At 38.0% G+C, this 17,357-nt stretch overlaps 1 protein-coding gene across 1 annotated transcript in view; it reads left to right on the top strand.

Moving 5' to 3' along the window:
* The window catches only part of COPG2 (coat protein complex I subunit gamma 2), a 115,784-nt gene that overhangs the window by 31,321 nt on the left and 67,106 nt on the right, over window positions 1-17,357 (top strand). Inside the window, exons 6-9 of the mRNA XM_028106366.2 lie at window positions 1,805-1,880; window positions 3,359-3,451; window positions 4,989-5,075; window positions 6,119-6,276. Coding sequence (XP_027962167.1) covers window positions 1,805-1,880; window positions 3,359-3,451; window positions 4,989-5,075; window positions 6,119-6,276 — 414 coding nt within the window. The remainder of the gene's footprint in view (window positions 1-1,804; window positions 1,881-3,358; window positions 3,452-4,988; window positions 5,076-6,118; window positions 6,277-17,357) is intronic.

Genomic DNA, 17,357 nt, shown 5'->3' with positions numbered 1-17,357 from the left:
GTCAGCTGCTCCGGGCAGGGTCCAGCTCCCTTGTGTCCATAGTGCCTCACTCCAAGCATACGCCGTGTGTTTGGCCTCTTGCCCTGCACTTTCTCTGACACTCCAGTTTGGGCACTCACCTGGAACTCACCTGTGGGAGTTAACATGTGAATTTAACCGAATGGGGAGTTAACACTTTGGGGTTAACCCTCTGCCAGTGGGTGGCTAAGACCTAGTGGGTAAATTCTTTCCTTTTCATCCCTTGGAAATGTGGTTCCGACATGGATCTCATAAGGGTCCTCAGAAGATCGCTCATTAAGTAACTAGTTGCCTGCAGCAGTGACCCACTAGAGAAAATTTCTTTGTATTAATTTCCCTCCTTCCCTCCCTGTCTTCCCTTCCCTTCCCTCAGAACATATTCCCAAATAAACTACCTGTCTGTAAGCCTTTGTCAGGGCAGCCCAAACTAAGAGAGAAGCATGGAGCAGTGGTTGGCAAACTATGGCCCATGGCTAAAACTGCCGCCTCATTTTGTAAATAAAGTTTTATTGGAACACAGCCATGCCTATTTTTTATGTATTGTGCATGGCTGCTTTCATGCAGTGCAGAAGCCAAGGAGAGAGAGACCTTAGAAGAAACTGAACCTGCCAAGCTTCAGTTTTTATCTAATTGGAAAAATGCAAATATTTATGAAAAAAACTGGTTGATAAATTATTTATATCTCAACAGTGGAAATCTGTGTCACTATTAAAATGATATTTTAGATATATATTTGGATATTTAAAAATATATAGATACCTAAAATTGAAAAAATAAATCTACCAATAAGGAAAGATTCTTAAGCTACATTAAGTGAAAAAGGGAGGTGCCAGAAGAGTGGAGTTCACCTGCATGTGTTTTTATGTCTCTATGGTCTTATAGATTTTTAAAAAGTTCCTTAAGAAAACATAAGCGACGGTTCACAATGACTGTCTTTAGCTGAGCGGCACTAGAGGCGAGGGTGGGTGAGGCAAGACTTGGACTTTGTATTTTATACCCTTCTGAATGTTTTCAAAGCATACTCATATGAAAATATTTTTTTAACTAAAAAAATAAAGAAATTGAAGGACTATCAGTTCTTCACAATTTTCTCCTCTTGGCATCCTGATGGAGCGAGGTGGAGTTGTAGGCTGTTTTGGACCCTGTGAAGGGGAGGCAAAAGGGGGAGGGGGATGAATAGTCCGTTTGGGGGACAGGAAGATAAAAGGGTGAGTAACAGTATAGAGGCTAAAAACCTCTTTAAAGTATGGGCACGGAAGTCAGTAGCTCCGTCCAACTCCTCTGCTTATTCTTTGAGATGCAGTAGAAAGGTCTGAAGGCATTGACCGTTGTTTAGAAAGCCGTTCCTGAGAGAGAGCACGACCTTGTGAGTTAATCATTGTAGTTCGTGTCTTTTGAGGAGTTGTCTAGTCTGATGGGTTTTTAGGATTTGGGGGGATTTTGGCCTGTGGTTCTCTAGACCATTGTCTTTACTTTTTATGCCAGTTATCAGTATCTAAAATTATATATTTTGTTTATGTGATAGAGTATATTATCTCTCCTCTCATTAGTATGTTAGCTCCATGAAGGCAAAGACTTTGTTTTGCTCCCTGCTCTATTGGGATTTAGAACAGCCTTCTACCCGATAGTTTTAATATTTATCTGCAGAAGACAGTGAATATCTGCCGAATTAATCACTGCATTAAGATAATTATGGGGACAATTGGAATTAGCTAGGGGTGGACTCCACAGGAGAGATGTTAATTGATTCATGGTAACTCATTTGATTTTTTTTTTTTTTTCTTAGTCTGACTAAGGACATGACTGGAAAGGAAGATGTGTACCGAGGCCCAGCCATCAGGGCTCTCTGCAGAATCACTGATGTAAGTTCTCTTTGTTTCCTGAGGCATAAAAGGGACACTGTGTTTATCTACAGGTGGCCATGTAAATTTAATAGGATTCCCTAGTCTGACTCTGTGAATCTTCAGTATTATAGAAACATGACCACCAGAAAGGCTTTTGTGCCTCCAGGCTTTTTTTTCTTTCAGGTTGTCTTTTCCTTTTGTTTATTTAGATTAGTCTATTTTCTCTGTATTTGCCCTCACGGAATTTTGTTGTAGTCAGGGAACGTTGCTTGTGGGAAACCAAAACCCATTTGAATTTATTTTTTTTAAACTTTATTATAGGAAATAGATCTCTCAGAATTTGAGGTAAAGCTTACAACGGATGCCAGAACAAGAAATAGGGCAGCTCTAAGGAACTCAGCAGCAAGATTTCTCGGATATTTACAGTTATGATCCATCACTTAGCAGGCTCAGGCCTCCTCATTGAAATATTTGAGAGACCCTGGTTAGCCATCAGCCAGCCAGTGGCTTGTAACCATGTAGATCTGAGTCAGATCTGATCCCTCACATCTGGAGGGATGAGGTTATAGAGTATGTTAGGCTGTCCCTTTCTAGGAACTCTGAGTAGGAAAGGTTAAAATGAAAGGCAGGCTGGGCATTGCCAAGCATCTTGAATAATATTTCAGCTACGTTCACGCCTGGGTATATTTTGTGTGGATGGTTACAATCTTCTCAGGTTTTAAAGGTTGAGTAAGAGTAAATGGTAAGTCCGGATCCTAAGAGGAGTAATAGAAATGGTACAATGGTACAAACAGCCGCTCAGCTGTTTGGCTGTGGTTGTTTTTGTTTTTCATATTAAATTGGCCGTGTAAGACGTGACAATGGCAGTGCTATAGCAGTAAGCCTGTCTACTTGAATATTGATCTTAGGTCTGTTTACACACCTTCATCTGCTACCACCTTCCCAGTGCTCAGCTTTCCTCCAGTTAAATTTAAAAAGAATTTTATTTTCAGAGGAGTTCATATTGAGAGCTCACGGTAGTAGTGTATTAAACATTTAATTCTCAGTTATCTAAAATCAGGGATTACATTTGATTTATAGGACTCTATGGGATCCATATAAAATTCATCCCCTTCATACAGAGGCATCTTCAGAATTTCAAAACAGCTCCATCCCCATCTAGGAATTTCTTTTATAACAGCCCTGAGTAAGTTGAGCCTGTACTTATGCCTTTGCTCAGACTGGGATTCTCCACTTTGAGACCGTTGATTTCGTTGTTGAACAGTTCATTTTTTTCCTTCCATATACTCTTAAAAAGTCCTCTTTGAAGATTCCACTCAGTTGTCTGGGTCCTGCCCTCTGGAATAGGATTATCTGTTACATGATAATCCTTATAATGCATTCTAAATATTGGCACAGAAACAAATAGATGACTGGTTTTTGTAAATTATTTTGAAGCAGTAATTTTGGGTGAAACTGTTTTGCTTCAACAGTGTTTTCTTTATGCATGTTATCAGGGAACAATGTTGCAGGCCATTGAGAGATACATGAAGCAGGCCATCGTGGACAAAGTCTCCAGCGTATCCAGCTCTGCACTGGTGTCTTCCTTAGTAAGTGAGCAAGTAGCTGCCTGGGTCTTACAGGCGCTACAGTGTCTGTGGGGAAAACAAAATATCACTGCGATTTCTCACAAATGCAACATTCACAAAATATAGATACATCTCTATTACTTTATCCTGGAGTGTTTTATCAGAGGAGCATAAAAATGGGCAGTTAAAAACATAAATTTTCCCTCTTGGTGTGATGCTGTACAGGTCTCTGTAAAAAGTCCTTGCTGTCTCAGCAGTCAGTCAACTTACGGTTTATTTTTTTCTGGGTTTTTGTTTTGTTTTCTTTCTAATCGAGGTGTGAAAAAGTTCTAGGTTCAATTGAAGTTCCTGGTGAAGAAACACAATTGAGATTTTTTCAGTGATAAAATCTGCATATTTGTATTTCAAACAGTGTAGCTAAAACTTGATGTAAATTCCTCCTTTTTTCCTTTTTTGGCTTAATGAATATTATTTATTCAGTATGAAATCTTTATGTCCCACGTGTTAAGAATAAATGTATATTAAATCTTGGTTAAAAAAAAACCATAACACTTCCATGTTGAAAGGTTTTGGTAATCAGAGTTCTGTTGTATACATAATGAAAATGGGGGTAAGGATGAGATGGTGGACAGAGAAGACACTGGCCAATTTTTAAAAATTTTTATTTTTTAAATCTTTCTGAGATGTACTTCGGCCTCTTGCCTTTTTACCTCAGTTTTCATTAGCATGTGTGGTGGCCTTCAATCCAAAGCCTCCTGTCCCACTTCTAAATTTCTTACCGGAGAGTGGTCTTTGTTTCAGCAATACCTTTTCTTTCCCCTTTTTATCAAAACAAAATGCATTCATTACAGCTTTATCACATTGTGTTTGATGAAAATTGGTTGTTCCTGTGTGAATGGATTAGGTCATCTGAATCACAAGAGGTTCTGGGTCTGGAATATAATTGGCCAAGTTTTACAGCTCAGTATATCAGTACTGTTTCTTTTTTTTCTTCCAGTTGAGTTTCCTGGAAGTAAAACCAGGAATATGAACATTATTTAAGCACCATTCTATTCATTAGTTCTTCCTTTGCTGTCCCTCCCCTCTCATTGCATCCTTTCACCCACGTCTCTCAGGGCCCCCCACCCCCACACACATGTCCTGGAGAAAGTTTCTGGTTTATTACTTGCCTTGGGAGTAGAGACTTAAAATAGATTCCTAAAAGCTACAGAGTTGTCTCTTTCATTTGGAAACGTCTGTTAGTGATTTTCTTTCTTTTATTATTATTATTATTATTATTATTTAAGATTTTATTTATGTATTTGACAGAGAGAGAGACAGCGGGAGAGGGAACACAAGCAGGGGGAGTGGGAGAGGGAGAAGCAGGCTTCCCGCTGGGCAGGGAGCCCGATGCGGGCCTCGATCCCAGGACCCTGGGATCATGACCTGAGCCAAAGGCAGACGCCCAACGACTAAGCCACCCAGGAACCCCTGTTAGTGATTTTCTAAGAAAACCAGTTTATGCTTGCAAACCTCTAATGACCATGCATGATCTACTCTTATTTTGCTCTGTGTCTAGCACATGATGAAGATAAGCCATGACGTGGTTAAGCGCTGGGTCAACGAAGCCCAAGAAGCGGCTTCCAGTGACAACATTATGGTCCAGGTACTGCCATTGAATCATATTGGGTCTTGAGACCAGCTTTCTTTAACCGTCCATCTTAGGGGCAATGTATTGACTTCCCAGATGTGTACTAGCTAAAGGCTAATATTGAGCAGCCTATTAGTACATATTCTCAAGTAGATATCGCACTGATTAGAATTACTGTCTGAGACCCTGCGAGTGTTTTGTAAAAGCTGTAGGAATGTTCAGGAAGGATTCTTACATTCAGCGGTAGTTGGAGATGCTCATTCCAAAGGTCCTTCATGCTGCATTTCTGTCCTTTATTTGAAAAACAGTTTGTGATGAAGGATGTCCCAATTCTAAGCTTTTCAGAACTTGGTTATGGTAGACATTACACAAACAGTGAAGAGTAATTTTTATTTTGTGAAACTTAAAAACCATCTTGTTGGAAAGATCTTTTGATATTTATTAATTCCTAATTAAAAGGAACAAGATTAAAATCTTAATTGGCAATTTTGTGTACTTGAGAGGATACTTACTCATCCCCTTTCAGTGTTTATAACTTCTCATGTTAGCGTATTTAGTTATGCGGAAATTGAGTAGTAATTTTTCCCTCAAGAAACATTCTAGCTCTCTTAACTCTGATCATTGTGTTTTTACACAAAGTGCCACGATAATTACACTCCTTAAGCCTGCTTTAGGAGATTACTCCTTTAACTACTAACATGGCCACAGATGACTTAAAGCCACTAACAGAGACCTGTGACACTGGTAAAGCCTGGGACCCGAGAGCCTTTGTACTCAGGATGTGTGGGGCCATGCTGAACCTGCTAGAGCCATCTTCGGATTGTATGTCGCCTCTTTGATACTACTTGTGCAGTCTGAATCTTTGATTTCTGGGGGTGAAACTCATAAGAGTTTCTCAGCCTTGCCTGTGTTCGGTTCAGTACGAAAAAGGTATTCTATTTGTATACATTTGACATGGGTATCTTTTTACTAAAGTGCCATATGATTTTATTTTCCTGGGAGTTTGTCCTCTTCCTCCTCAGCTTTCTGTGTGTTACATCCTTTTTCTCGTCCTTTAGTACCACGCATTGGGAGTCCTGTATCACCTTAAGAAGAATGATCGCCTTGCTGTTTCTAAGATGTTGAATAAATTTACTAAATCCGGTCTCAAATCACAGTTTGCTTACTGCATGCTGATCCGAATTGCCAGTCGCTTACTAAAAGAAAACGAAGAGGGGTAAGTGTCTTCACCTAAACCTAAGTAATTTTCTGTTTGCTGGTTGACCTACTTCCAAGTTTATTTCCTTTATGAATGTTTTTTTGGGTAGCGCCGATTTTACAGATTTGGTGTTTTCCAAATTAAGAAAATTCATGGGGTTCTAAGTAATGCAACTTTTTTTTTTTACCTTAATGTATGCTCTGGTATATGTATTTAATAGATTACGATTGCCAACAATAAGAAACTGATACTGAACAAAAAATACTTAGAGATCATAAGATGTGCAGTAATGTGAAAGCTGGAAGTGACATGAAGAATCTTGCTTGTTCCTTTTGGTTTTTTTTTAAAGAATATTGAAGTGCTGCATTTAATGATTTATTTATTTAAAGGGCGTGAAGGAGGAAAAGAGAATTCCACATTTGTAAGGCTCTTATATTGTTCATGAAGTAGTGTTATGTTATTTGATGGTAGACTGTGATAATATAAGGATGAATATTGTAATCTCTTAAGTAACCACTAAAGAAAAACATAGGAGTTGTAGCATAAATGTCAACAGAGAAGATAAAGTGGAATATTAAAAAAATATTTGGTTGAGCTTCCTGCTTCTGATAATGGTGGAGTAGCTTGGTCACATTAGCCCACTGCAAATACTTATGTCATTGGTACAAAACTTTGCCTCCCCCCAAAAGTAGGAAAACCCACCACTATTTGAAAGTACTGGTGAGTGGTAAAAAGTAGGCAAAAACTGGAAGGAAGTTGATGTCTGAGAAGCAGAGGCTATACTAGGTGAGATTTGTGTATTTCTGGATAGTCTCCAGAGATCCCACAGTTCCTAGATGTGGGATCACAGAAAGCCATAGTATTTACTGGACAGAGGGGTCAGAATATAGTTTGAGATGGGAAGAGTGATGAAAACCTATGGTGGAAGTCCTGGAAAGGAGGGAACCACAATTGGGATAAGCGCCCAAATCAGTTTCAAACTCTGCAAAACTCCATGGTTGACCATGGTTTATACGTGGAGAGGGGAAAACTCTAGGAAACCTGACAAACAGTAGCTGTGAACCAAAAGCACTGAGTGGAGATTCAGCTGTGCCTCACTCACAGCCAAAGAGATGAAGTTTGGAGTTTGAGCCAGCCAACTGCCTGCTAGAGAAACATCAAATTTCTAGAGTCTTTGCATCCTGTCATTCACGATGTTTATATACAGTAAAAAACTGATAGAAGTGCAAAGAGTTCGGAAAATGTGACCAGTAGTTAAGAGAAAAAGCAGTCAACAGACACTGACTCTGATATGTCCTGGACATTGGAATTAGCAGACAAGAACTCTAACAGGTTTATAAAAGATGCTTTCAAGAGTTTAAATGGGAAATAGTTATAACGAATGAGCAGGGAAAATGAAAACTATAAGAAGGAACTAAAAAGAAATTCCAGAGCTTTAAATTCCTTGTTAGTCAGAATTCAACCAGAAAAGCAGAACCCATAGCAGATAAATATATAAAGAGATTTATTACAAGGAACTGGCATTTGCAATTTGGGAGCTTGCTCAGCAAGTCCAAGATCCTTAGGGCAGGCTGTCGGGAAGGGAGGATATCACAGGCAGGTGGGAACTCATGGGCACAGGCTGAAGCTGCTGCCCACTGGTGGAATTTGTCATCTCACATTTTACTATAAGCAGCAAGATGAAACTAGGTCACACCTTCAACACTTTCCTTGGAAATTCCCTCGAGTCAGGTTCATCATCTACAAGTTATGGTTTCCACAAAACTGCAGGACACAATTTCGCTAATCTGTCCACTAACCTATAACAAATATCCACTTTACTCCAGTTTACAATAACTTCTTCCTTTTGTGCTCTTACAGGATCCTCCAAGACTGGATTTCCCCCCTCCCCTCACCTCCCTCCTTCCCTTCCTTCCTTCCTTTTTAATTCCAGCATAATTAACATACAGTGTTCTATTAGTGTCGGGTGTACAATATAGTGATTCAAGAATTCCATACATCACCCAGTCCTTATCAGAACAAGTGCACTCCTTAGTCCCCATCACCTGTTACCCCATCCCCCACCCACTCCCCTCTGGTAACCATCGGTTTGTTCTCTATAGTTAAGAGTCTGTTTCCTTTCCTCTTTCTTTTGATCATTTGTTTTATTTCTTAAATTCCACATATAAGTGAAATCATATATTTTTCTCTGACTTATTTCACTTAGCATTATACTCTTGAGCTCCATCCATGTTGTTGCAAATAGAAAGATTGCATTCTTCCTTATGGCTGAATAATATTCCATTGTGTGTGTGTGTGTGTGTGTGTGTGTGTGTATTCACACCCTGTCTTCTTTATCCATTGATCTGTCGATAAACACTTGGGCTGCTTCCATAATCTGGTTATTGTAAATAATGCTGCAATAAACATAGGGGTGCCTGTATCCTTTTGAATTAGTGTTTTTGTATTCTTTGGGTAAATACCCAGTAGTGTGATTAATGGATCATGGGGTATTTCTATTTTTAACTTTCTGAGAAACCATAAACTCCATATTGTCTTCCGTAGTGGCTGCACCAGTTTGCATTCCCACCAACAGTGCGTGAGTGTACCTTTTTTTCCACATCCTCACCAACACTTGTTGTTTCTCATGTTTTTGATTTTAGCCATTCTGACAGGTGTGAGGTGGTATCTCTTTGTGGTTTTAGGTTGCATTTCCTTGGTGATGAGTGATGTTGAGTATCTTTTCATGTGTCTATTGACCAACAGTATGTCTTTGGAGAAATGTCTTTTCATGTCTTATGCCCATTTTTAATTGGATTATTTGTTTTCTGAGTGTTGAGTTTTAGAAGTTCTTTATATATTTTGGATACTAACCCTTAAAATCAGATATGTCATTTGCAAATAACCTCTCCCATTTAGTAGGTTGTCTTTTAGTTTTGTTGATTGTTTTCTTTGTTGTGCAGAAGACTTTCATTCTGATGATAATCCCTATAGTTTATTTTTTGCTTTTGTTTCCCTTGCTTCAGGAGACATATCTAGAAAGATGTTGTTATAGCCAATGTCAGAGAAATTACTGTTTGTGCTCTCTTCTAGGTTTTTTTATGCTTTCAGGTCTCTCATTTAGGTCCTTAATCCATTTTGAGCTTATTTTTGTGGATAGTGAAAGAAACTGGTCCAGTTTCATTCTTCTGCATGTAGCTGTCCAGTTTTCCCAACACCATTTGTTGAAGAGACTGTCTTTTTCCCATTGCATATTCTTGCCTCTTTTGTTGAAGTTTAGTTGACCTTATATTTGGGGGTTTATTTTTGGGCTTTCTATCCTGTTCCATGAATCTGTGTATCTGTTTTTGTGTCACTACCATACTGCTTAGATTGCTACAGCTTTGTAGTATAACTTAAAATCTGGAATTGGGATACCTCCAGCATTGTTTTGTTTCGGAGTCTTTTATGGTTCCATACATATTTTAGGATTGTTTGTTCTAGTTGTGTAAAAAATGCTGTTGGTATTTTGATAGGGATTGCATTAAATCTGTAGATTGCTTTGAGTAGTACGGACATTCTAACAATATTTGTTCTTCCAATCCATGAGCATGGGATATCTTTCCATTTGTGTTGTCTTCAATTTCTTTCATCAGTGTTTTATAATTTTCAGAGTACAGGTTTTTCACCTCTTTGGTTAAGTTTATTCCTAGATATTTTATTATTTTTTGGTGCAGTTTTAAAGGGATTGCTTTAATTCCTTTCTGTTTATTATTAGTGTATAATAATATAATAATGTATATTAATTATTATTAATTAATGTATATTAATTAATATATGTATGTAATATGTAATAATGTAATTTAATTAATTAAAATATAATTAATGTATATTAATTATTATTATACATTATTGTATAATTAATATATTTATTAATTATAATATACATTATAATTAATAAATATATTAATTATACAATAATGTATAATAATGCAGTGGATTTCTGTACATTGAATTTTTTCACATTGCGACCTTACTGAATTTATCAGTTCTAGTAGATTTTTGGTGGAGTCTTTAGGGTTTTCTATATATATGCAAATAGTGAAAGTTTTACTTCTTCCTTACTAACTTGGATTCCTTTTATTCCTTTTTCTCATCTGATTGCTGTGGCTAGGACTTCACCAGTAGTATGTTGAATAAAAGTGGTGAGAGGGACATCCTGTCTTGTTCCTGATCTTAGGGGAAAAGCTTTCAGTTTTTTACCATTGAGTATGTTAGCTGTGGGTTTTTCATATATGGCCTTCATTATGTTGATGTATATTCCCTCTAAGCCTACTTTGTTGAGGGTTTTTTTCATGAATGAATGTTGCACTTCGTTGGATGTTTTTTCTGCATCTATGAAGTGATCATATGGTTTTTATCCTTTTTATTATTGATGAGATCTATCACCTTGATTGATTTGCAAATATGTAACCACCCTTATATCCTGGGAATAAATCCCACTTGATTGTGGCAAATGATTTTTTTTTTTAACCATTTTGGATTGTTGGATTCAATTTGCCAATATATTTTTTTAAAGATTTATTCATTTATTTTAGAGAGAGAGTGCATGCAGTCACTAGGTGCCCTGATCTGCTAATATTTTGGTGAGGATTTTTGTGTCTGTGTTAATCACAGATAGTAGTACATTTTTTGTAGTGCCTTTATCTGGTTTTTGGTATGGGGGCAATATAGGCCTCAGTTTTCCTTCCTCTATTTTTGGAAATAGTTTTGGAATATTTTAATAGTTTTAAACATTCTTTAAACGTTTGGTAGATATGAAGCCATCTGGTCCTGGACTTTTGTTTGTTGGGAGTTTTTTTTATTATGGATTCAATTTCATTACTGGTAGTCTGTTTAAGTTTTCTATTTCTTCTTAATTGAGTTTTGGAAGGTTATGTTTCTAGAAATTCATCCATTTCTTCTAGGTTGTCCAATTTGTTGGCATATAGTTTTTCATAATACTCTCTTGCAATCCTTTGTATTTCTGAGATGTCGGTTATTATTTTTCCTCTTTCATTTCTGATTTTTTTTTTTTTTTTGAGTCCTCTCTTTTGATGAGTCTGGCTAAGGGTTTACCAATTTTGTTGATCTTTTCAAAGAACCAGCTCTGGTTTCATTGATCTGTTCTATATTTTAGTTTCTATATCATTTATTTCTGCTCTAAACTTTATTTCCTTCCTTCTACTGGTTTTAGATTTTTTTCTGTTTCTGCCTCCTTTAGATGTAAGGTTAGGTTGTTTATTTGAGATTTTTCTTCTTGAGGTAGGCCTGTATTGCTGTAAACGTCCCTCTTAGAACTTCTTTTGCTGCATTCCAGAGATTTTGGACTGTTACATTTTCATTTTCATTTGTCTCCATGTATTTTATTTCCTCTTTGATTTTTTTTTTGATTGACCCATTCATTGTTTAGTAGCATGTTATTTAACTCCCATGTATTTATGCTTATTCCAGATATTTTCTTGTGGTTGATTTCTAGTTACATAGCGTTGTGGTCAGAAAAGATGCATGGAATGACTTCGATCTTTCTGAATTTGTTGAGACTTGTTTTGTGGCCCAATATGTTATCTATTCTGGAGAATGTTCCATGTACACTTGAAAAGAATGTGCATTCTGCTGTTTTAGGATGGAGTCCAAGACCAGATTTCTACAAGTGGTCTGTGAACCCTCACAGGCAGTGTTCTTAAAGACCAGATTTCTCATAGCACTCCGTTTAAGGCAATTCAGGCGTTTTTTGTCATGCTCCCCCAAATTCTACCAGCTTCTACCCATTTCTTGCTTCCAAAGATAATTCCACAGTTTCAGGTTTTTGTTACAGTAGCACCTTACTGTCAGGTAGCAAAATCTGTATTGGTTTTTTACTGTTACCGTAACAAATGATCACAAATGTAATGGCTATTACAACATTTGTTTATGATCTCGTGGTTTTGTAGGTTGGACATGTCTTATGGGCCAAAGTCAGAATGTTAGCAGGATGCTGATGCTTACTGGAGACTTTGGGGGAAGAATTCACTTTTAATCTTATTTAGATTGTTGGCCAAATTCATTTCTTTGTGGCTAAAGCTTGGTAGGTCTCTATTTCCTTGATGGCTGTCTGCCAGGGGTTGGTCTGTGTCATGTAAGGTAACATATTGACAGGTTCCATGGAAGAAGCCTGGATATCTGGGGGGCCATTCTGCCTGCCACACAGATGGTAACTGAAATGGATAATTTACTGGATAGACTTAGCACCAGACTAGAGATGGCTAACAAAAGAGTAAAGGAGTTAGTGAATTTTAAGACAGAGCAATAGAAAGTAAATAATTTGAAGAACACAGAAAACAGATTAAAGAAGAACAAATAGCTTCAGAGAACTGTGAGGATAATATCAACTGGTGTACCACTTGATATGTAATTGGAATTCCTGAGGGAGATGTGAGAGACTGGAGCAAAAAAGCTATACGAAGAAATAATGAACAGATTTCCCAATATACATTTATTCTAGCAGTGCAAGATTCATTTAACAGTCAAAAACCAACATAACATTCCTCATTTAAAGAATAAAGGAGAATAATCTCAATATTGTAATGGATGCATAAAAAGCACTTGATAAAATTCAGTGACAATTTGTGATTAGAAATCTCTTTTCAAAGCAAAGAATAGAAGGGAACATCATTATTCTGATAAGAGTACCAAAAAAATCTCCAGTAGACTTTATACTTATTGGTGGACTATTAAGGATTTCCCCTGGAGATTATAAATGAAACAGTGATGCCTGCTAACTATATATATATATTTTAAGCAACAGTTTTTTTTTTTTAAACATTTTATTTATTTGACAAAGAGAGACACAGCAAAAGAAGGAACACAAGCAGGGAGAGTGGGAGAGGGAGAAGCAGGCTTCCCGCGAAGCAGGGAGCCCGATGCGGGGCTTGATCCCAGGATCCTGGGATCATGACCTGAGCCGAAGGCAGATGCTCAGCGACTGAGCCACCCTGGCACCCATTTAAGCAACATTTTACTGGAAGTCATACTTGATGCAATAAGTTAAAAAAAATATCTAAGGATTGGAAAGAGGACATAAAACAGTCTTTGCTGACAACATGATTGATGTAAAATATGCATTATCTATCAGAATTGATACATGAATTTATCAAGGTTACTGGATAGTTCGGTATCCAAAGTTGATTTTATTTCTATATTCCAGCAACCAATCAGGAAAATAAAATTTTGAGGGGTACCTGGGTGGCTCAGTCGGTTGAGCATCTGCCTTCGGCTCAGGTCATGATCCCAGGGTCCTGGGATCCAGCTCTCTGCTCAGTGGGGAGCCTGCTTCTCTCTCTCTCTCTCTCTCTCTTTCTCTGTCAAATAAATAAAGAAAATCTTAAAAAAAAAAAAGAGTTCACCATAAAAAAAAAAAGTAAAGTAAAATTGTGAAAAGATGGCACCATTTGTATTGAAATCAAATCCTTAGGAATAAATCTCCCTAAAACTGTGTACTTCTCTACAAAAATTATAAAATGTTACTGAAGTATAACCTGAATAAATGCAGGGATATATCCTGTTCTTAGATTGGAATATTCAGTACTATAGAGATGTCACATCTTATTTTGATCTGTGGATTCAGCGCACCCCCAAGCAGAATCTCAGTTGGCTTCTTTTAAATACCAAACAGAAATACATACATTTGTGTGTCAAAAGACGAACCAAGGATACATCTAGGACTGCTATTCAGTCCAAATGGAGGGAGTCCACATGTCTGACATGTTAGAATCAAAAAATACATTGTGGTAATACATTCAATAGTGTACAAAACAATAGACATGAACAAAGTACTGTTAAATACAATCACATGGGTAAATCTCCCTAAGGCACACAGATCCATGCTATCTGGTTCTGTTTGAGTTAATTTGAGACTTAATAGGCACAACTGATGTATAGCATTAAAAGTTCATATTTATCTTTAGGGCAGAAGCACAGTTGTGCCTGGGAGGCGGCATGTAGGGGCTCCTGTAGTGCTTGAAATATTCATCTTATCATTGTAGCTTTGTAATCATGCACTTAGGACTTAGTTATCTCCTGTTGTATAATAAATTACTGAAGAACTTAACCAGATTAAAAGGACAACTACTTATTTTCCCCCACATGGTTTCTGTAGGTCAGGTGTTGGGAGTGTTCTTAGCTGGTTCCTGCTTGAGATCTTTCATGAGGTTGTAATCAAGATGTTGGGCGGGGTTGCAATCATTGGAAGGCTTGAGGGAGGCTGGAGAATCTGCTTCCAGGTCATTCACTGGTGTGTGTGTGACCTTGGTGCAAGCTGTTGGCAGGACACCTGAGTTCCTTGCCATGTCGACCTCTCCATAGGGCTGTTCAGTGTCCTCATAACATTGTGGAAGTCACAATCATTTTTATGACCTAGTCTTTGAAACCACATTTCAGCATTTCTGCCAATATTCTGTTGGATAAAAGGATCAACTCTATTCAGTGTGGCTGGGGACTAGAAAAGGGAATGAATATCAGAAACCAAGAATCACTGGGGGCATCTCTAAGTTCGGCTACTGTATTAGTATGCTACGGCCACCATGACAAAATACGACAGACTCGGTGCCTTAAACAACAGAAAGGTATTTGCTCACAGTTCTGAAGCCAGGAAATCCAAGATCAGAGTGGTGTCTGGTGAGAACTTTCCTTTGGGTTGCAGAGTGCCATCTTAGCCCCATGCCCTCACATCCTCCTTTGGTGCATCTGTGTGCGTGTATATGCACATGCACACACACATGTAGGGGGGCAAGAGCGAGTGCTCTATCAGATCAGGACTCTACCCGTATAACTTCATTTAACCTTAAATTACTTCCTTAGAGGCCCCATCTCTAAATAGAGTCACACTGTGGGTTGGGCTTGACTATGAATTCGGGGGAGTGAGGGGGACACAGACATTTCATGTACTTTCTGCATTTTTATACAATTTAATACAAAGTCAACTCTTGGAAGGGGCCGATCAGTTCTCAGACCTATAGAAAGATAGGATCCTTAGAGTAAACACAAGCACGCACATGCAGAACCAAACGCTAAGTAGAATGTGGTGCGAAGATAAGCAAGCACGCTCTTAACACTGACTTTTTTTTAACAAGGATAAAGAGAAAATTCTAAAGATTATATGAAAACAAAGATACTTAACCTGTAGTTTTACTTTAGGTTTCTCTGTGGCATTGTATGCAAAGCAGCAATTGAGCAGTGTCTTCATAGTGCTGTGGGAAAATAATGGTCAGCCTAGAATGCTCTACTCTCCCAAACTGTCATTCAACACTGAGGGTGAAAGATATTTTTAAACGTAAGGGTTTACCATAACTAGTTTATCATCACTTTGTAGGAATTATTCATAGATTTACTCCAGCATGAACAAATACATGCTCAGAAGGCAGCAGTGGGTTTTAGGAAATAAGAGTCAACAATGGGTTAGTGTTAGCATTAGTAATACAGATATTTTAACTTTTTAAAATTTAATAAAAAGTTCAAAGATTCCAGAAGACAGCAACATGATAAATAATGGTGTAGAAGGTGGTATTAGATGGAAGTAAAAGCATGCTAAGATTTTGGTCTTGTTTTTTGGTTTTGTTTTCTTTTGTCTGTTTTTTTTTGGGGGGAGAAGATGTTGTTAATTATTATCTTTTTATATTTATTTAAGTAGTCTCTACCCCCAACTTTGGGCTTGAACGCATGATCCTGAGATCGAGAGTCACATGCTCTCCTGACTGAGCAGGCGCCCCAAGATGTTAATTATTAATGTTAAACTTTGTCAGAAAAACATATGGGTTAGTAACTAAGAATATAAGTGGAATATAAAGCTTTAAAAATGTTGAAATAAAAATGAAAGAAAAAAAACTTGATCAACGTTTACTGGAATATATAAATAGAAAACAAAATAAATTGGGTGGAATTCAGTGTAAATGTATTAGTTATCTCTTGCCATGTGACAAATTAGCACCAAACTTAGCAGCTTCTCACCAACATCATCTCATAGTTTCTGTGGTCAGGAATCAGGAAGTGGCTTAGCTTTTGGTTTTGGTCCAGGGTCCTTCATGAAGTTGCAATCAAGCTATCAGCCAGAGCTGCACTCATCTAGATCTGGAGGATCCACTTCCACTTTCCCTCGTGAAGCTGTTGACAAGCCTCAGTTTCTCCCTGGCTGTTGGCCAGGTGCTTCAGTTTCTTTCTTTGGCAGCCTCTCTGTAGGCTGCTTGAATATCCTCACAGCATGGCAGTGGCTTTTTCCAAAGTAAGCGAGCTGAAGGCAAGAGGCTCACATGGAAAGCTGCAATGCTTTATAACCTAACTAATCTCGACAACAGACCTGCCATCACCGCTGATGGATTCTCTTGGTTACAGAGACCAAGCCTAGGATGTGGGAGGGGACTACACGGCGATGTGGATTTTCAAAAGTACAGATTTGGGGGACTATCATAGAGGTGGCAAGCAAAAATATTTCTATTATAGTAAATGTAAGTGGATTTACTTACATTATTAAAGGATTACTTATTAAAAGTGTCAGGTCAGGGGGCACCTGGGTGGCTCAGTCGGTTAAGTGTCTGACTTCAGCTCAGGTCATGATCTCAGCCCTGGGATTGAGCCCCATGTTGGGCTCCCTGCTCCGCAGGGAATCTCCTCCCCCACCCCATGTGCTCTCTCAAATCTTTAAAAGTTTCAGGTCAGGTAAACAAAGTAAGATTTATTATATAGCCTTTTATAAAAGACACTTCTAAACAAAGTGACAAGGAAAAGTTTAAAATGTATCAAAAGTAGGGGTGCCTGGGTGGGTCAGTCGTTAAATGTCTGCCTTCGGCTCAGGTCATGATCTCAGGGTCCTGGGATCGAGCCCCACGTCGGGCTCCCCGCTCGGCGGGAGGCCTGCTTCTCCCTCTCCCACTCCCCCTGCTTGTGTTCCCTCTCTTGCTCTGTCTCTCTCTGTCAAATAAATAAATAAAAACCTTAAATATATCAAAAATACATGTTCGATAGACACTAACACTATATATAATAATTGCTGCTTAGTAATAGTAATGCAAGTCAGAACACAAGGAATCAGGATTTAGAGCATTAAAAATGACAAAGTGGGATTTTGTATT

Source organism: Eumetopias jubatus, unplaced genomic scaffold (assembly GCF_037043125.1).
Source record: "Eumetopias jubatus isolate StellerSeaLion01/CBP00866 unplaced genomic scaffold, mEumJub1_p1.0 scaffold_14, whole genome shotgun sequence".
In the NCBI taxonomy this organism is placed as follows: domain Eukaryota; kingdom Metazoa; phylum Chordata; class Mammalia; order Carnivora; family Otariidae; genus Eumetopias; species Eumetopias jubatus.
Note: the sequence above shows the minus strand (reverse complement) of the source record. Positions and strands in the feature narration are given on the sequence as shown.